Source organism: Xiphophorus hellerii, chromosome 4 (assembly GCF_003331165.1).
Source record: "Xiphophorus hellerii strain 12219 chromosome 4, Xiphophorus_hellerii-4.1, whole genome shotgun sequence".
In the NCBI taxonomy this organism is placed as follows: Eukaryota; Metazoa; Chordata; class Actinopteri; order Cyprinodontiformes; family Poeciliidae; genus Xiphophorus; species Xiphophorus hellerii.
Genome location: NC_045675.1, coordinates 33,505,455 through 33,530,045, shown reverse-complemented (window position 1 = coordinate 33,530,045; position 24,591 = coordinate 33,505,455). Strand labels below are relative to the sequence as shown.

The following is a 24,591-nucleotide window of genomic DNA, read 5'->3' as shown; positions in this document are numbered from 1 at the left end:
TAACATGCTGTCAATATAAAAAGCAGCTTAGAGCAGTCCTTGCAAAGATTCAAAAATGCAGATACAGTATGTATATGTAAATATATGTACAGCCAGTGTGCCACAGTGCAGTTGTGCAAAATCGGACTGATTAGTGCAGAACAATGATTTAGCTTTTATTGTACAGTGAGATGGCATGTGGCAGGAAGGATTTCCTGTATCTGTCCCTACGACAGCGGAGCTGGAGCAGTCTATGTGAGAAGGTGCTCCGCTGTCTGTCCACTATGTGGTGGAGAGGGTGCTGTTTATTGTCCATAATAGACAGAACCTTCTTCAGTGTCCTCCTCTCCACCACAGTTTCCAGGGACTCCAGCCTTAGTCCCAGTACAGAGCCAGCTTTCCTGATGATTTTGTCCAGTCTATTAGAGTCGCTGGCTCTGATGCTGCTTCCTCAACACACAGCAGCAAAGAAGATGGCACCGGCAACAACACTGTGATAAAATTTCTCCAACATCTTGCTGCACACTTTGAAGGATCTCAGCTTCCTTAAAAAATAGAGTCTGCTCAACCCCTTCCTGCACACAGCATCAGTGTTAGATGACCAGTCCAGTCTGTTGCCGATTACAACTCCCAGGTATTTGTAATCCTCCACCTCCTCCACCACTTCCCCTTTGATCTTTAGTGGCCGTGAAACCAAGTTGAGGAAGTTTTGGGTAGTGACAAACTTCTAGCTACACTCAATAATAACTGCCATCAATGGGATCCTACAATCTGTAGAACCATATTAAAAGATTTCAGCCATAATTCTGAAATTAATTACTAAAAACTAAAACTTTTACATAATTAAATGTTACCTCTACCAGAAAAAGACATTAATTTCTGAAACCTAGTTAAATGTATACAACAGGAGGAGAATGGCTTGTTCCCAGTCAGGTCTGCAGGCCAGTTTCAAAACCAGCAAAAACTCTCTTTCTAATCCAGCCACTTTGAGCACCAGGGTTCAATTTTTTTATTTTTAATTTGCAAAAACTTTAAAATTTAGAGTTTACTTCCACTTAGGCATGACTCAAACTGGTAAATACATTGTTTTCATTTAGCTTTATTTTCAAATGCATAGACTGGCAAAAAGGAAAATGAACATTGTTGTTTTGAAACATCGCCTCAAAGTCACCAGCGTGTCCCAATGCACAGCTGAGTGAACATGGAATTGGCAGACATTTTACGCCGGATGTTCCCCCTCCACAAAAATATCAAACTACATGTCCAAAATATACATTTTGGTGTATAAAAAAAACCAAACTCATTTCAAGGATGACTGCAACATTAAATTAGGATCCACATAATGAAAATACCATCTTTAAAGAAGACGTGTTCACTAAAAAGCGAGTTAATTGTCTGATCCAGCTGATTGGATGCGAGTCAGAGGCCGTCAGCATCAGCAGCCTGCAGGGCCGAGGCCCAGTTCTGGTCAGATGGGGAGTCAGGCAGGACCCAGCCCTGAGGAACCCCGGATCCATCAGGATGATCTGCTGCCACCAGGAACACGTCCCAGTCCCTCCTGAAACATCAACACACCTTATCAGGACCTTCTCTCAACACAGAGCTCACAACTTCTGCTGATGGAGAACTAAAAAAACAGTGTCACTATGACTGGATGGTGTTCAGTCATCTTGGTAGCAAAAAAGTCAAACCAACCAGTTAATTCATTCTACATCGAAAGTTAGAGGCTAAAGACCAGAGCAGGTCCAAGGCAAGGCTCCTGAAGAGTCTGCTTAGGGCCCACACCTTTTTTTTTCAGTTTGCTACTCTTGTAAAGTTAAAATCAATAGCCATAATAACACTGGACATACAGAGTGGCGTAGGAATGATAAAGCATCTGGTGTTGATCAGATGCTTTATCATCTGGTCAACACCACATTGATAAAGCATCAATGTGGTGTTGACACCAAATGTGGGGGGCCCCAGATGAAAATCTTCCTAGGGCCCTAAAAAGGCTTTGTCCAGCCCTGGTGCAGCCCAACCTGATGTGTCTGAGCGCCTGCAGGGAGTGCTCTGCCTGGCTATAGTAGTCGGTGAAGGGCTGCAGGACGCTGTCAGCTGGAGGCTCATCTGCAAGACAAACACAGTCATGAGGAGGAGGAGGAGGAGGATGAAGATCCAGAGCCGACCTGGAGGAATCTGACAGCCAGGCTGGAAAAGCTGCTACCTCCAAACAACATGGAGTCCACCCTACGCTTCCTCTCCAGCTGCCGCTCCCTCTCCTTCCTGAATCGCCTCTCCTGCTCCCTCCTCCGCTCCTCCTGCTGCTCTCCTTCCAGCATCACCATCAGAGCCTTCTCCTCGGCAGAGTACAGCTCCGTCCTCCTCTTCATCACGTCCCTCAGCTGCTCCAGCTGACCGCTGAACGCCTCGTCACACTGCAGCTCCGTGCCGATCCCTTTAAACAATACGGCTTACAGAGTTATGACTGTGCTTACGGCTCTGTAGTCAACTCATTAGAACAGCAGCAGTTATGCTGAGTTAGCCTTTAAGCCACTTGATCCAGAATGTCATCATCAAAGAAGATTTTTGGAATTTTTTTTATTTTTTGCTTCAGAGCCAAAAAGAGTCTGCTGATCTGGAGGAACAAATCATCTCTGCTTAATTTTTTTTACTTTGTTAAAATTCTGAACAACATAATATTGCATACTTCATAACATAAAAGAGAAATTTAAAATAACTGAACAGAAAAGTAAATAAAGGACAATTCAAATACAAAACAAGCAACTTGGTATGAAAAGTAGAAATCATCACAAGAACTTTCAGTTGTCAAAGTGAATTATTGGTATATGATATTAATGACAGACATTTTGTGTTGTTGCAACAATTTAGTGCGTCCTTAAATAAAATAATATCCCTTGAAAAAAAAACTGTTGGAACTGGGGATGCATTATAAAACAACATAAAAATGTAGTCTGAATATTAAATTGTTATTATTGCAGTTTGATTCTTGGTCCCTGCTAGAAAACCAACTTCTACCAGATCAAAAGTTTAAAGTGGAAGAAGTAAAGATTCTTATTTAAGATCCAGCTTTGAAAATGTTTCCAAAAAACATTTTATAGCAGGAAGTGATATTATGTTAAAGTTTATGGATGAATCTGAAATGGAGATCTTTTTGCAGGAGAGTAACTATGGTAACCCTCAAATCAACTTTTGTTTTGCTGATAAACTGTCTAAATGTTATTTATGATTCTATCTTTACAACCATAAATATAGATTTTTTTTCTATTTTGGATGTTTCTCTTGTCTTTTATATGACCAATTCCTGGATACTTCACTTCTTTTCTAACTGGGAGATGAAGAGAGAAACTGGGGGAATGATGGTGAACGCTGGTCCCTCTGAAGACCTCAGATTTGTGCCGACTCTTAAAAACTGACTCTATCATCTGCTAGTTGACCTAATACCAGTGAGTTTCCATCACATTTTAACAGTTCAACAGCTGAATTATGTCTGAGGAAAATGGCTTAAACTTCTGTGCCAATAATAAACAGCAGAAAAGCTTTAACCCGACCTTTCCTGGACGCCGCCTCCTTCCTGAGCCGGCGCAGCTTCTCCAGAGATCTCATTATGTCCTGCATCCTCTTCACATCGGCCTGCTTCCTCCTCACCTCACACAGGACGGCGTCTGCAGACAGCTTCAGCTCCTGCTCCTGAGGACCAAAGGCATTCAGCAAAACCCTCATCTTCATCCTTCTCTACATAAACACAATATTACCTTCTTCTTTTCTTCTACTTTTTGTATCTGTCTCATCCTCCATTTGTCTATGGAGGCCTCTTTCTCAGTACTGAGTTCTTCTGCCAGCAACTGCTCCACCTGCCGGTCCTTCTTGGCCCTCAGGCGCCGGGCCCTCCTCTTCTCTATGCGAGCCACTTTAATTTTAAGTAGATCTAAACTCTGGGAGTCAGTGAGTTTCTGAACTTTGGCCTGAACTTCTCTCTTTACGTGCAAAGCCATCTGATAGGACTCAGACCAGCCGCTGTCTGAGTGCAGATTGTGCTGGAGAGAGAGACAGAGCTCCTTCAGCCGGGAGAGCAGCCGAGCTGTGCCGTACAGAGCCTCTTTGATGACGGGGACAGAGCCGAGGTCTGACCGCTGCTCCTGCGGGGTGTCGGGAGGTCCACCTCGGCTCTGGAGGAACCGGGTTAACCACTGCCGGTCCTGCCTCCTCTGCAGCTCCTCCTCATCCTCTGGGTGTGCTGCAGTTTCCCAGCTGCTGTCCCGTTGCAGAGGATGAGGCTGGGTGGGCCCCGATGAGCCCCGGTAGGGGAGGCCTCCATCGCGGTAGTCCTCCCGCTGCCTGAGTCCGCAGTCTATCCGGAAAGGAGCGGCGCCGAGCTGCTGGGACGCAGCCTGAAACGTAGGGACTCCAGGGCTACGGAGCGTGTTTCCAGGGGCGGGAGGCGCCATTCCCGGGAAGTGTCCCGGTGGAGGACAGACAAAATTAGGCGGGGGGACATACGGGTCGTATCCATAAGGAAGGGGAAACCGAGATGTACCGAAACCTGCTCCCCCAGGAGGAGGTGCGGGGAAGTTAGCCGTAGGAGGAATCCATGGTGGAGCGGTGTGGTTCGGCAGCTCTGAGGCGGGCTGTTGTATCCCTCCCCCGAAGACATGATGCTGGGGAGCATCTGCCTGTCCGTGCTGATATGAACCGTCCATGCTGCCTGCCCGTTACTACCTTCATACAGTCATGATTATCCGCTTCTTCTGTTGTTGATTGGCGGCAGACAAACCAGCTTTTGGTGCATTTACTGCCACCATCTGGACTGGAGTGTAGCAGAACATTTTCCAAAATCCTATTTTGTTGGTCAGACAGTGAAGTGCTCTAGGGCAATAGAGGGCGGTATAAGATTAGCCCTGTCAAACCAACACAAAAAAGGCAAAATGAAATTTGAAGCACAGTCATAATAACTTTTATTGTGTCTAAAAATGAAGTACTGTTCATTTTTGTTTAACAGACGTAGTCAGATTTCTTGGCTTTCAAAGATGGCCACATACAAATACTAGAAAAGTTTGTTGCGTTCAGTAACATCAGAATATCTGAGCGTTTAAAATTAAAATGTGAAAAGTGTTTTTCGTCTAAATATGTGGACTTATGTGTCTTCCAGTTTCTTCAGGTAGCACCAGCTATGAATTAATGATATATACTTGAAGTGAATTTCAAACATAACCGATTGCTCCTGGTTTGGACATTTTATGTAAAAAAAAAAGAAAAAAGAAGAAGTTAGAGACGAAATAAAAATGTAAATGTAAATGCAATGGTTCTTTTAGTTCTAAAATATTGCAATACTAAAATATTATTAATACTTGTGGGTAGTTGTAATCGTTTAACAGAACTGCAACACAGCCGAAAATCTTTTGATTTAAAAAAAACGAAACTAGGAAGATAATGTTCCCTGGTTGGTTGATGCAGCCCCCCAAAAAAACTATGTTTTCCGATTTCCGGTTGTATCTAAACGCACCTTTTTGCGTGAGTCGTGGTAGACGCTTTGCGGAAGTAGGTAAAAAAGAGTCATAAGACCAGCCTGAAGATAGAAAAAACATGCAACAGTGACATGGATGAACACCCCCGGGCACCGTGACTCACCGCCACCCGCAGCAGGACGGCAGCAGCGGCCTGAAGTGGCGGCCCGACCCGGGGAATTTGTGAGCAGCGTTAGCAGCTAGCAGCGGGGTTTGTTCTGCTTGCTGTCCGGAGGAGAGGGAGCGCTTTCCGAGCTGATTCAGTCCCGCCTGCATGTGACAGCTCAGATGGAGGAGATCAAAGTGTCTCCTGACTACAACTGGTTCAGAAGCACAGTACCCCTGAAGAGAGTAAGTACAGCCACCTCCTGCTGTTTAGATCCATCAAGTTATCCGGAGACCGCATTGGAAGGTTGATTAAACATTCATGTGTTTTGTATTATGAAGCATAACTGGATGTGCCCATGTGCGTGTTAATAAGGTGTGCTACCGTCAGATCAGAAATGTTGACTGGAGCTCCAGAGTCTCCAGATTTATGAAGGGATCCAGTCAATGGAGATCCCAGCAGTCTTTACTGACAGCGTGGTGCCAGGTTCGGTCCAGACTGGCCCTCCTAATGGCGTGGATGGTAGTTACTGAAGAAGGACTTGTGGGGTGATGCCTGTGTGTTACAGTAACAAGAAATACTATCAGTTGACCACATTGAACACACCACTCTATACTTCTCTCCATCATATGACGATCCTCACTGCTCTCTTGGAGTTTTAGGATCTTCATTAGCAAGAGTGATATCAGGGAGAAAAACAAAGAGGAGACGACAGGGACTGAAAGGCCTTTTTAATGGCTAAATTTGATTCAGAAATGCTTTATTAATCCCAAAGGCTTTAGGAAAGTATTGGCTGTGGGGAAAACGGATCTTCTGTCAGTCTGATGAAGTATTAGCAGAGTTTTAATGCTTTGAACCTGAGATGTTGAGGCCTACCATATATTGCACCCAAGCCATCCTTTGCGATTATGATATTGCTCATGCTGATCCTGCCAGGCTAAATGTGTATTTCAGAGCTCTAGGTATAATTGATTAGTATATTTTCATGTGTAAGGTTGTAATTGGCTGCTATACATCAGTGTACATGCAAGTTGGCAACCAGAGACTTGCCATGATTTGATTAAAACATCTGGAAATGTCTGCATTTGAATATCAAAGTGGAAGTGTTGTATAAAATCTAGCTTCACATCATGTTATAATATTCCCTCATCATAAACTTACCTGGAGTGTTGCTTTGTTTCTTTCATGTATGCTTGGAAAAATTATTTTATCTCCCGTGGCAACCATTCAGAGGTGCCTAAACTCTTCCTGTCTATTTCCACAAAGCTCCTCCTTGAAGCTGCACCCTCCAGCAGAGCCGTCCCTCCCCCTGCTCCTCCAGACTAGTGGCAGCAGCAATTAGCAAACACCTGGTGGAACTGCAAATCTTGTGAGCTCATCAAATCAACTACTTCTGAGTTCAATGCTCCTAAGAATAGTTGTACAGTGGAGGAACATTGTTGTGATGACGTGCTGAAGGTGGAATGGCTTCTTAAAAAAACAGAGACCCAATTTCAATTACAAAGTCAAATTTCTTTTAAGTCATGTTTGATACATATAGCGTTTTTATAACAACTGATGGTAGCATAGTTATTTGATTGTGCTATGAAATGACACTATGGGCCTGGAAAATACATAATACTGCTATGTAGGCAAACTGGCAGCCAGGAAGTTCAAGAGAAAGAAGGGATAAAAACGATGTAGTTCCATACTGACTGCAGCTGCTGCTGAAGTCAGTCTGGTTTTAACAAGTGAGATCTCTGGGGTATAAATCATAGAATAGAGAATAGAAATAACCTAAGTGAAGTGACAGGAAAGGCAAAGCATGTAGATTCACACCAAGGCAAAAATATAAAAACAGGAAGTAAGAAAAGATACTGTAGTAGAGGACGGGCAGATTTATAGCACATGAAAGAAATACTGCAGTTATTAAAATAGCATAGTCAGATTGACACAGTGGGAAAAACATGTTGCATTTATATTTGTTGCAGAAAGAAACAAACTATTTACAAGACATGGCAAAACTGAAAATAACAGCAGGGATGGTTCTAGAGTCTGACCACTGCTGGGAGGAAGGATCTGTGGTAACCCTGCTTACAGTACCCAGGATGCATTTCTCCAGCTCAGCCACAGCTCCATGTATGGGGCGGGGGATATCCTAAAGACCATCAGCGTGGTCTGTTTTAAACTTCTAATAGATTAAGAAGTGTGAGTTGGAAAAAAGTAAGTTCATAGTTTGAGAATGTCAGCTGCTATTCTGATACAATAAACTTTAACAACTGAAATGAAAGCAGTCAGGAAGCGTTGTTCGTCAGCTGGTGTGTGTCGGTCTAAAGCCAGACTTCAGCATCCAATCAAACCCTCCCAAACATTCTGCTGCGAGTCCATCCAAGTCTGAGCAGCTCAGATGCTAAAACCTTGCTTTTTAAAGAACTACAATGTAAATCCTGCTGATCTGGGACTGGACTTTGACTGGTCCACTAACTTTCTTCTCCTGTTGGATTAAGCACAGCCATTTATTCAGTAGTTTTACACTGTACTCCGGGCCACTGTCAGTGTTTACTAATCAGCCACTCACTCCGTGTTGCTGGGATTCCACTCAGATGTGAGGTTCTCACAGTGGCTCTGTGTTGAGCTGTGGTGCATCAGCCGCTTATCAGGAGTGGGTTGTTTGCTAATCAAAGAATCTATTTGGCCTCACCGGTGGAAACTCACTGCTTTCTGCCCTGAATGAGGACTGAAGGTGCTTATCCAACAGCACTGAGCTCATTCAGTCATGGTCACATGATTCCACTCAGAGGGGCCTTTGGATCACACGCTGCTCACTATCACATGTTGCATCTAAGCTGTGAGTGAGGCATGATTTTCACTGGAAAATCTGAAGGTAAACATCAGTGTGATATGAGGGTTTTTTCTGAATATTGTGAGAAAATGTTAAAAAAATCAAAGTCTAGCTGCAGTTTTTGAACATGTCGTATTTAAAAAAGAAAACGTAAAGCCCACCGTGTGTCATTTTTAAGATTGTACACATCAGGTCACAGTATCTGAAACATCTGAGGTGTCCTGTTGATGTATGTCATAAATTCAAATAAGAGAATGTGTCCAAACAAACCTGTATGAAAGAGTGAACACATGAATCCAAGCATGTTTACTTTATGGGATGAAGTGTGGAGAAAGGAATATAAACTTCCTCTTTTGATTCACTCGCAGTTCAGTTCAATGAGGGAGTTCCAGTCTTCTTTTTCAACATGTCTCCATTCTCTTTTTTGCATGACCCAACATCATCTCCACACATGAAGAGAAGAGAATCTTTAAACAAGAGGCTCTGAACAGTGGAATCAGCCTGTCCTGTTATTGTTTTATTGCACCGACATGGACTGACGCTGTTGCTGGAAGTGATCGTGGGAAGGGAAGAGGCTGAGGCATTTGAACCTGTAAACCTGTTTATTGGCTTGACTATACTGTCAACACAGAGGCACTCGGGGGCTTGACAGAACACTGGGAAACTAGTTTAACCAAGTCGCTCACTTGAACCACTGACTAGTAATTTTCTTGAAGTTGCTATCAGGACAATAAATGAATGTATCTCCATGAAGCCACCAATCTCTCACTATGACACTTTATAATCTGTTTATAACCATCTGTTTTCAAAAGTGGATTGTGCATTGATCTAGGCCACCTCACCTCCAGGTTGGTTAGATGCACATCACTTATTTTGTACATAGAATGAAAATACTTCTCATGTTAGTCCAGGGGTGGGCCTCTAAATGCTCTGTTACATCTGGCAAACCAGCTGTAGTGGGACTTTAATCAGTCCCACTGCTACATCCAGGATGCTGCCATGTTTTTTTGTAATTGTTGCAACCTAAAATGACTGATTTTTGAGGAACCTTTTTCAAAAGAATTGCAGCCAAGTTGCACATTTTAAAAATCTTTATTTTTGCCATACAATATAGTCTTACAAAAAAAGATATGGAGCTGAGGTGTTCATACAAAACAGGTCTGAGTAATCCTAAATGGATAAAAATGTAGCTGCGGTAAGCTGTTTCTTCATTTTAGGAGAAAAGTCAAATTTGTTTTGAAAGGAAAAGCCCAATTTGAGCTTAAGTCAACAAGCAAGACAACAAGATACTTATGTGAACAACCTTGATGATATTTTCAGTGAAAGTTCTGTTGCCAAGATCTCCCTCAGCGTCTTGCTCTCCAAAACCGACTGCATGTCTGAGCACAGTTCCAATAACACTGCTGGAAACTTCCTCATGGAGGTTTACACCAGTATTACACCATTAGTTCAATTAATTCAATCCAAATCTATGTAACAGTCACAAAATGTTACCAAAATCACTCTGTCAATCTAAAATCTCAGAAAATCTTACAAATGTAGCGAATCGCATCAAATGCTGAACATTGTGATATATATTGCGTTGTGAGCAGAATATCACATATCATACTGTATCGTGAGATTAGTGCATCGTTACAGCCCTACTCCTTATGAAGAGTAGGTTAGAAAGATGAAATTTGATGCCGTCTCTTATGTTTAGTGTTGGTTTTTCATATTTAACTGAAAGATGACTTCTTTCATTCCACTCAAACCACCTGTCCTCCTGTGTGAAATGTCCACATCGCTGTCTTCAAGAAATTGTCCCTAAGATGTAAGTGAAGTGCTGGTTCTTCTGTGTTGGGCTGTTCTATTGTGTAGCTGCTGTTTAGTTTCTCCAGCGTAGAGTTTTAAACAATCCTCACTGGACCGGACCCCACCGCTCAGTTTGTGTTTGGGTGTTTTGTCCTTGGGGTGAACTACTTTCTGTTTGAGGGTGTTGTTAGTTTTAAAATGCCCTGGTACATTGTGTTTAGAAAGTGCCATGGTTTGGCCACATTAAAGCAACACGACCTGAACATTGAGCTCCATAGAGGGAAAAGCCAGTGACTCCTGTGTCCTAATTGCCTAATCAGTAACCTTACTAACCTTATTATTGTGAGTGTTCTTTAACTTTTAAACCTATTTGGGCTCCCATATGTTCAGAACTGAAGAAGTCTTTTTGAAAAGAGGAAAAACTTCCTTAAGAAACAAGAGAAGAAGTCAGTTACCACCTGTTTAAGCCAGCGGTCTCAAGCTGCAGTTTTCAAAGGCCAGAGTCCTGCAACTTTTAGATGTGTGGATCGTCCTACACACTGGAATTAAATGGTGAAACTGCCTCACCATCGAACTTGACTTCATGCTGATGAGCCAATCAGAGCTAGGTGTGCCGAAGCAAAGAGACTTCTAACAGTACACCGGCCTTTCAAGACTGGAGTTTGAGACTATTGCTTTAAGCTGTCAGGACCATCATGTTCTGAAATGTGTACAGCAGCGACCAATTAGAATAGTAATGCTTGATGTGTGATTTGTATTATTTTTATGGGCATTTAATAAAGATTGTTTCTTTCTAATATGGTGTAATAGTGTAATGTGCATCATTTTTAAGACAAATGCAACCATCAGGTTACAGAACAAGTGTGTGTGTGTTTTCCAGATTATTGTTGACGATGACGACAGCAAGGTGTGGTCTCTGTATGATGCTGGCCCAAAAAGTATCAGGTGTCCAATCATCTTCCTTCCCCCAGTCAGTGGGACTGCGGAGGTGTTCTTCCAGCAGGTGCAGGCCCTGACTGGCTGGGGTTACAGGGTCATCTCGGTGAGTTCACCACAGCAGGAATCCTCATGTGATCCTCATCACTGCCATCTATAAGAGGATAAATCTTCTCTGCTTCACTCATTTCTTACCTCTGACATTGTGTAGAAATACACAAAAACATAAACTTTTCACAATCTAAAGTTTTAGTGTCTTGTCCAACAACACAACGGCTGAGATGGATGGAGCTGGGGTTTGAACCAGCAACCCCCTGGTTACAGGACTGACCCCTGTGCCGCGGTTACCATATCTTCTTACAGAGCCAATGCAGTGCAAAGCCTGTTCTTGTTCTAGCTGTTGTGACTCTTTTCAGCAATTCCTGATGCCTCACATTTGTTTTTGTATCAAATCTCAAATTTATTGATAAGTGATCAGAAATATTGGCTGCTTACCTTTCCCATTTGTTTTAATCATATGTTGTTCTGTTTTAGCTGCAGTATCCAGTGTACTGGGACCTCATGGAGTTCTGTGATGGCTTCCGGAAGCTTCTGGATCACCTTCAACTGGACAAGGTCCAACTTTGTTCTCATAGATCCCTTGAGGCCCATTTATGCCTCCTTATGCACAATAATAAGTCTGTTACTGTGTCGAGTAACAGACAGCCTCATGCTTTTAATGTGTGGTTAGGTTGCCATTGTTGTTAGACAATATGGCCATCATAAGACAGTTCAGAGTTCATTCAGAGGAAAATAAAGGTGGAGGAAATTTTGATAATTCACATTCTCTGAAAAAACTTCAGAAGAGGTTCTGCAGTAGACAGAAGTTTTCTGTGCAGCCATCAGGGTATGTGAATGGAGAAGATTTAACTTTTTTTTTCTGTCTTCTTCTTCTCCTTGGTTCCTTGCACTAGTCGTGCATGAGGTGTGCCACACCTTCCAAATGATCATTGGTGGTATCGCACCTTTTGTTGTGTTTGGCTACGCATTTGGAAGTGACCTGGCCTGATATGACTGGTTTATGTATGATGTGCGTATGACGTCTGTGTAACGCTGACCCCATGTCACTCAGGTCCACCTGTTCGGGGCATCTTTGGGAGGATTCTTGGCTCAGAAGTTTGCAGAGTATACTCACAAGTCTCCCAGAGTGCACTCTTTGATCCTGTGTAACTCATTCAGTGACACGTCCATATTTCACCAGACATGGACTGCAAACAGGTGCCACTGACTCACTCTCACTGACATGATGGTTTCATTTTAGAGTCTCTTTATTCATGCTGCTTCTGTGTTGCTGCCAGTTTCTGGCTCATGCCAGCTTTCCTGCTGAAGAAGATCGTCCTGGGAAACTTTGCTAAAGGACCTGTGGACCCTAAGATGGCAGATGCAATCGACTTCATGGTAGATAGGGTATGTAACCATGGATGTCAGTCAGCTTTAGTAATGACATTAACAGTTGATTCCTGTCTTCATGCTTATGTTTATATGTTAAACACATCAGTCTGTGTTTTCCTTATGCAGCTGGAGACTCTGAGTCAAAGCGAGCTAGCTTCAAGGCTAACACTTAACTGTCAGAACTCCTACGTTGAGCCTCACAAAATAAAAGATGTTGCTGTGACCATCATAGATGTAAGTTTTGTTGTTTTTTTTATCTCCTTTATCTGATTCTATCCTGTGTATTCCAAGCACATCTGACCTAGCTATGTTGTTGATGTTGAGGTGTTTGATCAGAGCGCCCTCTCACTGGAGGCCAAAGAAGAGATGTATAAACTGTATCCCAATGCTAGACGGGCACATCTGAAAACCGGAGGAAACTTCCCATATTTGTGCAGGAGCGCTGAGGTCAACCTTTACATACAGGTTGGTTCTGATTCACAATGTTTTACCCACTAATTTACAGTGTTTGCATTCTCTTGAAGTGAGGAAAGTTATTATTTGCAACCAGAAATGGACCAACGCCATGTGTGTATGCCAGGAAGCTTTTATTGTTCTGAGTACAAAGTACAAGGAAGATTTGTAACTTAGGATGCAGAGAAGGTTTTTACTGGGAGTATTCTCAATCTTTGGGAAGCAAAGATTGACAACAGTCTGTCTGTTCAACAGACAATGGGATAATTCATCATTTACTGGATGAATTATCTGCAAATACCTCAAAGTTCATCTTGACCTTAACTAGACTCTTGACGTAAACCCTGTTCAGGCAGGAACAAGCTGATTTAACAGAGTAATGGGTTCTGTTAAACTCTATTAATGTTTAAAAAATTTATCATCTGTAGTGGAGATTAATCTGTCATTTATTACAAGGATCAATCTGAAAGGTGAGTCTTTTTGCTATCTGAGAGCTACCGTCTATTTAAAGGACCGACATCTTGTGACTTTATCCATCCATCATCTTCCACCTGTCTGGGGTTGGGTAGCAGCCTGAGCAGGGAGGCCCAGACTTCCCTCTTCTCAGCCACTTGTTCCAGCTCTTCCAGGGTAATCCCAAGACGTTCCCAGGCCAATTGAGAAATATAGTCCCTCCAGTGTGTCCTGGGTCTTCCTCTGCGTCTCCTCCCGGTGGGATGTGTTTGGAACACCTCACCAGGTTAGGGAGGCATTCTAACCAGATGCCCGAGCCACCTTACTGCTTCCTCTTGACATGGAGGAGCAGCAGCTCTACTCTGAGTCCCTCCCAGATGACTGAGCTTCTCAGCCTATCTCTAAGGGAAAGCCTAAACACCTAACAGAAAACTAAACTCGGCCACTTATATCAGCGATCTTGCTCTTTTGCTCTTTATCCAGAGCTTCAGAGATGTGACCACAGATGAGGGCAGGAACGTAGACCAACCAGTAAATTGAGTTTTGCCTTTTGACTCAGCTCTCTCTTCCCCACAGTGTGTCCTGGCTGCTCCACTTTTCCCTCATTCTTGAACAAGATCCCAAGATACTTAAACACTTGCACTTGGGGCAGGAACTCATCTCTGACTTGCAGAAGGCGGTCTATCCTTTTCCAACTCACCACCACGTATTTGGAGGCACTGATCCTCATTGCGGCCACTTCACACTTGGTTGTGAACTGCTCAAGCTATAGATGTAAATCCCGATTTGATGAGGCCAATAGGACCACATCATCTGCAAAGAGCAGAGACATGATCCTGAGAACACCAAAACAGATCTCATCAACACCTTGACTGCGCTTAAAAATTCTGTCCATTCATTGTGTTATGAATAGAATGGGTAACCCTCCATGGGTTGCCATATTACTGTGATGAAGGGCTTTGAGTGTCCCAATGTTTCTAAGAACCATGTTGTCAGGGGCTTCATGGTCACCCAAGACAAACTGATTCTAGGTGAGGGATCAGACAAAGATGCACTTTGTCTGGGTGAGGGCGCACCACTGGAAACAGAGTGGGGTCACTGAAGAGGAGATGATGCCCCTTCACATGGGCTCAGCACCTGTGGGAGGGGCTTAAGGGGCCGGGTGCAACGTGGGATGGGTGGTGGCCGAAGGCGGGAACCTCTGCGGTCTGATTCTTGGCTATATTTCATTTAAGATGAAATGGAATTAAGAAATTTATTCCAAAGCAGATTGTGTTTACAGGAGGACCATACAGATTTATAAGAGTACCACATCATGTCTATGATATATTGTGACTTTTTCACAATCTACTTTAGACAAAGTCCTCTCCCTGCAGACAGAAATCTCTCCACAAAACAGTACTTACATGATGTGATGTAAATGTTAAATGATGACATTTTGGTTTCTACTACTTTTCAGATTCACTTGCGTCAGTTCCATGGTACCAGGTATGCTGCCATAGATCCTGCCATGGTAAGCGCAGAGGAGCTAGAGGTTCAGCGGAGCCACCTGAGCTACAACCAGGACCCTGAGGACAACCAATGAGCCGAGGTTTCCCTGCAGTCTGGTTCGCCAGGACACGTTGACTCCTGAACTCATTTCACACTAGTCTCCAGGGACTTTTCTTTGGAGTCTAGCATTCAATCAAAAATTCAACTAAGAATGTTTTTATTTGTCAGATGGAGCAATATTTTCATATTGACGTGTGGTACATTACCGCTGCTTTGCTCTGCAAACCATACACAACACCTTGCCTTATGTGGAATGATTCTTGCACTCATAAGCTGCCTGAATGGTGTGTTCACGTCTGTTTGAAAGAGAAATTGTAGTAGACTGTACCAGCTGTTAACAGAATATTGAACACACTGGATATACAAAGACACACTGTACGTCTGAAAGTTTGTGTAATTTACCAATATGAATTTTGTTTTTTTTTGGAATACAATTTTTCTTTTTGATTTCATATTTTGTTGGCTTTTCTCTTTTTTTTCCAACAAATATCTAGTGCTTGAAGTACTAGAAGCACCATCCGACGATGGATGGATGTAACTGAATTTTAATGTTAAAATGAATGATCCAACTCTCTGAGTTGACCAACTGGTGTCATGTCTGTTCCGAGGACATTTATTCAATTTTATCTAATCTCAAAGAAGTAAGGAAATGGTTTTAATCATAATCTCAACATGTTATGAAAATGGCAATCTTCATACAATAGTTTCTAGCAGTAATACTTTGCAGCAAACAGGGTCCTGGATTCTGGAGTTTTTCTGCATTGATTTTGTATGTCCTCCCTGTGTATGCTTGCGTTCTCTTCAGGTACTCCAGCTTCTCCCGACAGTCCAAAAACATGAGTGAATATGAGTGGGTGCTTGTTATGTCTGCAAGACTCTGCATTGCCCTGAGAGAATCTGATTCTGGATGAGTGGGTCCATAGATATGAACAAGCTTTATGTTCATATCAATCTCAAGGACCCATCAATGACAATCAGTTCAAACTTGACATTTAGGACCCCAGCATAATGACATGTCCACTTTTTTTTTCCCACACAAGACCTCCCCTTTCTTGTTTTGGGTCAGTTAGAATGACCAAAATTATTTCTATTTGCTAAATGACAACTTATTTATTAATGTCCTCAAAATCAAAAGTTTATATACATTTCCTCAGTCATTGCCTTTTACCCAGAACCCAAAGGTTCTGGGTTTCTTTCCACAAGCTTCCCCCAAAGGCTTGCTGGAATTCTGGACATAAAAACTTAATGGAATGAGACATCCAACTGTGAGATTTATGTGGATCCCTTCTCAGATGGGAATACAGGCAATGAAGCAGTAGATGCTCTGAAAGTGGTAGATATGCTGTGAAGTAGATGAAAAAAATTGTTACTCTGGTAGCAACATCACTGGGTGACAGGAAGCTGTATGTATTACTCAATAGTGTCCATATTGAAAAAGGGATTGAAAGAAACAAATTTAAGAAAAATATCTAATAAATAAATCTTGCTTGGTGACCAAATAAGATTTATTAAAAACTTACATCTGATAAGTTATTCTAAATTGTTAGGAATGCACCATAGAAAGAGGATGTTTAATAAGAAATATTTTCTATCAGTTTTTAAAAGTGAGTAAAAGGAACATCTTACAATTTGCATTGAAAAGGAGGAAGTAAGTATTTTGTAGAGACGAACATAGTAAATTTGTTTGTTCTGTTTTGCATTTTTGACTGGGGAAAATGGTTGATTCTGGCCCACCCTGCTGGTTAGCGGCGGTACTGCGCTACAAAGTGAGAACAAGCAGGAAGCAAACCGCCGGACACTGGGGGCAGCACTGCACCATTATCTTCAATAGCAAGACATTTCCGGAGTCGGTTTCAGCCCAAACTCAGAAGCTCAGTTATTTTTAATGAGTCACTAAGGACTTTTTTTATTGTTTCAAGAAGCGTCACGACTCGACAGTATTTGAGTCCAGTTCTTGGAGGAACGACATGGCGACTACCATTAGCACCCAGCGGGGACAGGTAACGGACTTGAATTAGCTCCAGGACTGACTGACAGCTAGGCGCAACTTGTGTCCTGATTTCTGACTCTCACTGACAGACATCCAGCCGGGCTCCCAGCTCAGCCTCTGACAGACTCATTTACTCGGATTTATCGTCTAATTAGCCGCTAGTTAGCTGTTGGTCAGCTAGCTTCTGTCCTGTCGGTGCTAGCTTCATCTTCTTGTTGAATGCTTTCCGCATCTTGGACATCTTCCCATTTCTCTGCTCAGTTCCCGGTCAGATCTGAGCTGCTGTTTTCACATCATGACACACAGACACATCGAGAAATGGTTTTCTTCTACCACATTTAGGGATTCATCAGATCGCATCATGTCTGTTTTTTGTTTTTAACCTCACTGATGGAGGAGCTCTTCAGACCGAGCCTGACGCCAGGCTGAGCCGCGCTCAGATTCCTTAACGACTGCGTTTCCTCGATGACAACAATAGAGATTCATACTAGTGGATGTGCTAAACAGAAGTTAAAATCAGGATAAAATGCATTAAAGAGCTGTTGATGTATCAACCTCTGAAATCACTCAGGCATGGGCGGTCCTAGCCTGTTCGGTGCCCTGGGCTGGGCAAACAACATTCAGCCCCCCCTCCCTGCTAGTTCAACCAAACATGACACGTCATTTAAATTTGCATTTACCAGCAGACACACTGCAAATTTAATTTAAAATCTTGTTTGGAAAACATGGAAGTGTGATGCAGTGCAAGGCTAGCATAACTTTCCCAACAACGTGAAGTGACTAAGGGACTGTTGTACTGGCTAACAGCTAACACCAGAGGGTGTATTTGTAATGTCATTATCATTATATTACACTGCTCAAAAAAATAAAGGGAACACTCAAATAACACATCCTAGATCTGAATGAAAGAAATATTCTCATTGAATACTTTGTTCTGTACAAAGTTGAATGTGCTGACAACAAAATCACACAAAAATCATCAATGGAAATCAAATTTATTAACCAATGGAGGCCTGGATTTGGAGCCACACACAAAATTAAAGTGAAATAACACTACACGCTGATCAAACTTTAATGTAATGTCCTTAAAACAAGTCAAAATGAGGCTCAGTATTGTGTGTGGCCTCCACGTGCCTGTATGACCTCCCTACAACGCCTGGGCATGCTCCTGATGAGGTGGCGGATGGTCTCCTGAGGGATCTCCTCCCAGACCTGGACTAAAGCATCCACCAACTCCTGGACAGTCTGTGGTGCAACGTGACGTTGGTGGATGGAGCGAGACATGATGTCCCAGATGTGCTCAATCGGATTCAGGTCTGGGGAACGGGCTGGCCAGTCCATAGCTTCAATGCCTTCATCTTGCAGGAACTGCTGACACACTCCAGCCACATGAGGTCTAGCATTGTCCTGCATTAGGAGGAACCCAGGGCCAACCGCACCAGCATATGGTCTCACAAGGGGTCTGAGGATCTCATCTCGGTGCCTAATGGCAGTCAGGCTACCTCTGGTGAGCACATGGAGGGCTGTGCGGCCCTCCAAAGAAATGCCACCCCACACCATTACTGACCCACTGCCAAACCGGTCATGCTGAAGGATGTTGCAGGCAGCAGACCGCTCTCCACGGCGTCTCCAGACTCTGTCACGTCTGTCACATGTGCTCAGTGTGAACCTGCTTTCATCTGTGAAGAGCACAAGGCGCCAGTGGCGAATTTGCCAATCCTGGTGTTCTCTGGCAAATGCCAAGCGTCCTGCACGGTGTTGGGCTGTGAGCACAACCCCCATCTGTGGACGTCGGGCCCTCATACCATCCTCATGGAGTCGGTTTCTAACCCTTTGTGCAGACACATGCACATTTGTGGCCTGCTGGAGGTCATTTTGCAGGGCTCTGGCAGTGCTCCTCCTGTTCCTTCTTGCACAAAGGCGGAGGTAGCGGTCCTGCTGCTGGGTTGTTGCCCTCCTACGGCCTCCTCCATGTCTCCTGGTGTACTGGCCTGTCTCCTGGTAGCGCCTCCAGCCTCTGGACACTACGCTGACAGACACAGCAAACCTTCTTGCCACAGCTCGCATTGATGTGCCATCCTGGATGAGCTGCACTACCTGAGCCACTTGTGTGGGTTGTGGAGTCCGTCTCATGCTACCACGAGTGTGAAAGCACCACCAACATTCAAAACTGACCAAAACATCAGCCAGACAGCATAGGTACTGAGAAGTGGTCTGTGGTCCTAACTGCAGAACCACTCCTTTATTGAGTGTGTCTTGCTAATTGCCAATAATTTCCACCTGTTGTCTATTCCATTTGCACAACAGCAGGTGAAATTGATTGTCAATCAGTGTTGCTTCCTAAGTGGACAGTTTGATTTCACAGAAGTTTGATTTACTTGGAGTTATATTGTGTTGTTTAAGTGTTCCCTTTATTTTTTTGAGCAGTGTATATTAAAATGATCACAAAACAACAGTGTTATCATTTATTGCAACTAGGTGTGCACTGATTTTCTGGATGATTGCCGATTACGGATCTTTAAAAAACCTAACCTGGTGATTTTGATTTTGGCTGATAATTTTTTTTATTGAAATGTTTTTAAATACAGCAAGAAAGTTGCTGTCACCCCAACAGTGGGGTGACAGACATGAGCTGGTGTTGTCAGTCTGTCAGTCAAACCTCTCAGGGGAGAGCAGAAGAGGACAGTGGTTGATTTTTAGACCTTTGCAGAGGTAAATAAGATTGGAGATAAGATCGGCTTCACAGATGAGTATCAGCTGATCACCAATCTCCCAAAATGAAGGAAATTGAAACCAATAAATCAACTGGGGCATATATTGGTTCACTGCTAATTGCAATCATTTTTGGGACAATTTATCTTCCAGCAAAATCAGTTCTGGTGCCAGGCGTTCTTGTTAGTCGTGTTCGGTGCCTGCCCTGCCTCGTCCTCAGCAGTGTGTCGTGTCTCCAGGTGTACATCGGGGAGCTGCCGCAGGACTTCCTGCGGATCGCTCCCACCCAGCAGCAGCAGCAGGTCCAGCTGGACGCCCAGACGGCCCGCCAGCTGCAGTATGGAGGCTCGGTGAACACCGTGGGCCGACTCAGCATCACTGTAGTCCAGGTAAGATGGACCGTTCAAGCGGCAGCCAGGTGTCAACTTAGTGTATTTAGCTGAGTATGTTAGTACCCAGCTGCCTCTACAATTTGTTATTCATGATGTAAATTGCATTTATTGGGCTGAACATATGAAAGTGTTTTGCATTATGTCCTCATCATAGATTTGAACCCTTTTTTTCCCATCCATTGATTGGAGCCAACTTGTGTTTACTTCCTTACTAACGCTGCTATGTCTTTACCTGTGCAGGCCAAGCTGGCTAAAAACTACGGGATGACCCGGATGGATCCGTACTGCAGGATCAGACTGGGCTATGCGGTCTATGAGACCCCGACTGCTCATAACGGAGCAAAGAACCCGCGCTGGAACAAAGTGATCCAGTGTACGGTACCACCAGGCGTCGACTCCTTCTACCTGGAGATCTTTGATGAGGTGAGGAGCTTTGGAAAATACCCAACAAAAAACTGAACCTTAAAGTACACTGAGATGAAACTGCAACTTGTAGGTGGACACTGCTGATGGGCTGAACTGCAGTTCAACCATCTGAACAAATAAATTTAGTTTAAATAAATAAAACAATTCAAGTTTATGTTTTCAGAATTTATTTAATGTCTGTATCCGAAAATATGAATAAATATTTGAAATGGGAGCTGTGTATTCTAGTGAAATGATCCTAAATTGGCTGAAGTGGTCTGAGTTGATGTGTGTGTGAGGGTGTGTGTGTGTGTGCAGAGAGCGTTCTCCATGGATGACAGGATTGCCTGGACACATGTCACCATTCCTGAGGGCCTGAGGGACGGAAACGTGGTGGACGAGTGGTTCAGCCTCAGTGGGAGGCAGGGAGACGACAAGGAGGGCATGATTAACCTGGTCATGTCATTTGCTGTGAGTGCAATCACACACACACACACCCACCCACCCCCACACGCACACACACACCCCGTCTGACAACTGACACACATTTTCTAATCCAACATGATGAAATAAAGATGTTAGTGTTACAGGTGAACCACGCTAACAGTTTTATTTTCAACTTCTCCAGGAATTGAAACGAAATCTAAACTAGTCAGCAGCAGTGACAGGTGTGTGTGTGTCGGCGTGTGTGGGGGTGTGTACTAGAGATGGAGGCATGGTTAGCTAACACACTAACTGTTGTTTCTTCTGACTTGGATTCAGATTTTAGGAAATTGTAATGGTCAGAAGTCTGAAGCCTTGGTTGATATTCTGAATAATTTCTATGTCTGTTATAAAACTCACTGAGTGATGAATAAAACACAAACCTGCTGTTCTACAGATTTACTCTAACAATACTATTGGTTCACTAACTAGAACTCCAGGAAACTTTGTGACAGTATTGCTATTTCATGGTAAAGTGTTTAGATTTTAGACAGTTTTATGAATTGCTGTTGCTGCAGTTGCTGCTCCCATGGTTACAGTCAGAATGTTTCAGCTCAGATCTTTGGCCAAATCATATTTCTAGACTATGAATGTTTCTGTAAGATCTCAGGTAAACTGAGTCAACAGCATTGTCAGTATTAGTGGTGGGACTTAAATAAAAGTTCTAGTTGAGGTAACTGCAGGTTCTCGGGTTTCTCTCAGTGTGTTATAAGCCTGGTAGACCACCAGGCTTTAAGTGTTGTTTAACACCAGTAACAGTAAACACTGTTACTCAGGGGCCCCAGGGGCTCCAGGGGCTCCAGGGGCGGTGAATCTGCTGCGCAGCAGATTCAGGTTGTTCCTAGGAAAAAAAAAAAAAAAAAAAGAGTGACCCTTTCCTTTGCGTACATCTTCCAGAATGCCGTGTGGATCTGGATTGGAGTTCTGTAACATATTTTTTATTGATATTGATCACATTTCTATAGTGCTAGATATTTTCTAATTCTACACTCGGTGCTAACATGTTGAGGAAAACGTCCAGCAGTGACGCGTCACTCTAGATACTCCAGATGTTTGTGTTTTTCTGCTGTGATAAAGTCAGAACTCCTTCCTCTGGTGGTGCATAGACATAATAGAAGCTGCTACCTAAAGACCAGCCTTGCATTATTTCCACATAATGGAACTTAGTCTGAGTGAGAAAGCTGAACAAGTTCACTACAATGAGTATCACAAGTTTCCATAGCAACCGTTCTAATGGTGAATGTCTCTTTATTGCAGTCCCTACCAGCAGCAATGATGACCCAGCCTGTTGTTCTAATGCCCTCTGTCTACCAGGAAGGAGTAGGCTATGTGCCTATTGCAGGTAAGACACACACACTCACACATACACACACGCCTACACACAATGGCTGCTGTCTCACTGCCTGTCTGGTATCCTAAGGGGTGCCAGGAGTCTATAACCAGGGTGTGGTCCCCATGGCCGTACCAAGCAGCATGCCGGCTATGGGGGGCCAGGGCCCGGCGTGCAGCGAGGAGGACCTGCAGGCTCTTCAGGACATGTTCCCCAACCTGGACAAGGAGGTGGTCCGCACGGTGCTGGAGGCGCAGCAGGGCAACAAGGACGCCGCCATCAACTCCCTCCTGCAGATGACCGAGGAGCTGTAGCTGCAGCAGCAGCAGCAGGGCGCAGCGGGCAGCAGACATTCCAACAGAAACGTGCACGATGCAGCAGGGAGGCCATGACCAGTCAGCTATCGCCCACAGAGACTACTGCAGCTTTCCACATGTACACACAGTTCTCCCAAAGAACTTTAACCCTGAGATTGATCCACCAGCTGCTGCTCAGAGGTCCGTTTCCTCTCAGTTCAATTAGCCTAGCAGAGTGTGTGTAGATACACACTGCACACACTGTTGCTGCATTGATAGGAGCAGCCAGGTGTGTACAGGTTGGACTCGGCGGTGGAGTGTGTAGATGTTTGGTTTGAGTTGTTGAAGGTTTGCTGACTTCAGGGTTTGATTTGCACTGATCGAGTCAATCTGCCGTTTGTTTTGGCATTTTTAGCTGAATAGTGTTTGTGTCTGTGTTGTACAGCTCCTCCTTCACCTTTAGACAAAAAATGTTAGCTATATGAGAAATCTATAAATTATATAAAATCTATACAATACAAAATTTGGGGTAAATCCATAAGGAAATTATGAAATATTACCCAACTGTCTTAGATGTATCTATAAAACACTAAGAAAAGTATTTTAAAGTTATTTTGATATAAAATCTAAAAGTGTCTGTGCAGTGGCTTGTTAATGAACCTTGGTGTCTGAAGTGCAGCGTGACGATGTCGCTTTGTTCCATGATTAGCTTGCCAATAAAGCTTCTGAGGCCAAAATACTTTGAAGTTTTTCTTTGTTCACTTCAAGTTGAAACAGTCATTAGTTTTATCTTCATCGGTTTCATCTAGAACTGAACACAGTCTGACAGGACCGACACACACACACAACACACACAACGGACACAAGAATACATGAATACTAGTAGCTACACGCAGCACCTGTTAAAAAACAATCTCCAGCTTTTTAAAGGTATAGTTCTGACTTTTTGAGATGAGATTCTGCAGGTTATGGAACATCTTCATTTTGTACAAGTAGAGATTAATTTTCCTTACAGGATCAAAGTAAAACTTTTTAATTTATAGGACCTTTCAAAATAAAAATCACAAAGTGCTTCAACAAACAAAATAACAAATACACAAAACAAATTTAAGTAAAAGCAGATTTAAATCATTTTTAGCTGACCTTTGAAAGAAGCCACTGAGTTTACTGATCTGAGAAATGGGGAACTAGTCAAAGTTTAAGTAAGTCTCATAACTAGTTTAGTTTCAAAACTGAATTCTCAGGTAATGAAAGACGAACAGAACAGGCTCAGTGTAACTGACTGGAGATGTAACATGGTTACTAGTTATTTTATAATCAGTTGAACGTGACTGGCTACTCGGTGATGTGATGGTAGAACCCAGTGGAAGGTTCTGGGTTTGAATCCCAGCTGGACCCTGTACTCCAGCTCCATCCCACCATCCAGAACCTGCATGTTTGGTTCCTTGGCTTCCTTAAACTGCATTTTCCAAATAATATTATTACAGTATAATATACACCACATACACCATTTATGTTTTACCAAGAACTAACTTTTAGCAAAAATACTCCTGATTCCTCAACATGGTGGGATTGTTTCACTCTGCCAAAAAGGAAGTGGTCTAAACTAAAACATGAACAAACTCATCACCACAAATCACTGCTTACAGGTTTAAGAAGCAACTGGAAATCTATTATAAAATAATTTATCATTTAAATATCTGTGTGCAGTTGTGCATTTCTGAATGTAGTTGCATCTGATTACTATGAGTATCTTAGTGTATTAGAAAAAGGAAACTACACTTTAAATGAAGCTATATATTTTTATTATGTTAAATATATCTAAAGTATCTCCCTCTCTTATACTGGTCTCTGTCTGTTTAAAAGTTTTGTAAAATGTTTTAATGTTTCATCTGTAATATGATTTGTGTAAATGTAATCTGTCTGTTTTATGTAAGGAACAACAGCTGATGCAACAT

The 24,591-nt window shown here is 43.1% G+C and overlaps 3 protein-coding genes across 3 annotated transcripts; 2 read left to right on the top strand and 1 right to left on the bottom strand.

Annotated features, from left to right (window-relative positions):
* Positions 1-686: 686 nt before the first annotated feature.
* On the bottom strand, positions 687-5,189 carry pdcd7 (programmed cell death 7). The gene is made up of 5 exons (XM_032560234.1): positions 3,735-5,189; positions 3,531-3,669; positions 2,186-2,416; positions 2,001-2,088; positions 687-1,537 (listed from the first exon to the last, which is right to left on the bottom strand). The coding sequence occupies exons 1-5, from the start codon at positions 4,677-4,679 to the stop codon at positions 1,399-1,401; spliced, it is 1,542 nt and encodes a 513-aa protein (XP_032416125.1). The 5' UTR covers positions 4,680-5,189; the 3' UTR covers positions 687-1,398.
* A 273-nt stretch (positions 5,190-5,462) lies between these two features.
* On the top strand, positions 5,463-15,479 carry spg21 (SPG21 abhydrolase domain containing, maspardin). Its single transcript, XM_032560235.1, has 8 exons — positions 5,463-5,834; positions 11,082-11,243; positions 11,672-11,752; positions 12,249-12,394; positions 12,475-12,583; positions 12,695-12,802; positions 12,893-13,033; positions 14,934-15,479. Exons 1-8 carry the CDS (start codon positions 5,772-5,774, stop codon positions 15,057-15,059), a joined length of 936 nt encoding a protein of 311 aa, XP_032416126.1. The 5' UTR covers positions 5,463-5,771; the 3' UTR covers positions 15,060-15,479.
* A 1,513-nt stretch (positions 15,480-16,992) lies between these two features.
* tollip (toll interacting protein) lies at positions 16,993-23,372 on the top strand. Its single transcript, XM_032560236.1, has 6 exons — positions 16,993-17,025; positions 19,967-20,116; positions 20,360-20,542; positions 20,843-20,995; positions 22,265-22,349; positions 22,428-23,372. The coding sequence occupies exons 1-6, from the start codon at positions 16,993-16,995 to the stop codon at positions 22,649-22,651; spliced, it is 828 nt and encodes a 275-aa protein (XP_032416127.1). The 3' UTR covers positions 22,652-23,372.
* Positions 23,373-24,591: the final 1,219 nt, after the last annotated feature.

What these genes read in the sequence shown, in the direction of transcription:
- pdcd7 (XM_032560234.1), bottom strand. Translation starts at nt 4,679, where the DNA reads ATGGACGGTTCATATCAGCACGGACAGGCAGATGCTCCCCAGCATCAT. An exon ending in AAGTAGAAGAAAAGAAGAAG is followed by an intron (nt 3,670 to 3,734) that starts GTAATATTGTGT and finishes TTTGGTCCTCAG; the next exon opens with GAGCAGGAGCTGAAGCTGTC. An exon ending in GGACTCCATGTTGTTTGGAG is followed by an intron (nt 2,089 to 2,185) that starts GTAGCAGCTTTT and finishes TTTGTCTTGCAG; the next exon opens with ATGAGCCTCCAGCTGACAGC.
- spg21 (XM_032560235.1), top strand. Translation starts at nt 5,772, where the DNA reads ATGGAGGAGATCAAAGTGTCTCCTGACTACAACTGGTTCAGAAGCACA. An exon ending in ATCACCTTCAACTGGACAAG is followed by an intron (nt 11,753 to 12,248) that starts GTCCAACTTTGT and finishes CATGTCACTCAG; the next exon opens with GTCCACCTGTTCGGGGCATC. An exon ending in AGGTCAACCTTTACATACAG is followed by an intron (nt 13,034 to 14,933) that starts GTTGGTTCTGAT and finishes ACTACTTTTCAG; the next exon opens with ATTCACTTGCGTCAGTTCCA.
- tollip (XM_032560236.1), top strand. Translation starts at nt 16,993, where the DNA reads ATGGCGACTACCATTAGCACCCAGCGGGGACAG. An exon ending in ACCTGGAGATCTTTGATGAG is followed by an intron (nt 20,543 to 20,842) that starts GTGAGGAGCTTT and finishes GTGTGTGTGCAG; the next exon opens with AGAGCGTTCTCCATGGATGA. An exon ending in AGGCTATGTGCCTATTGCAG is followed by an intron (nt 22,350 to 22,427) that starts GTAAGACACACA and finishes TGGTATCCTAAG; the next exon opens with GGGTGCCAGGAGTCTATAAC.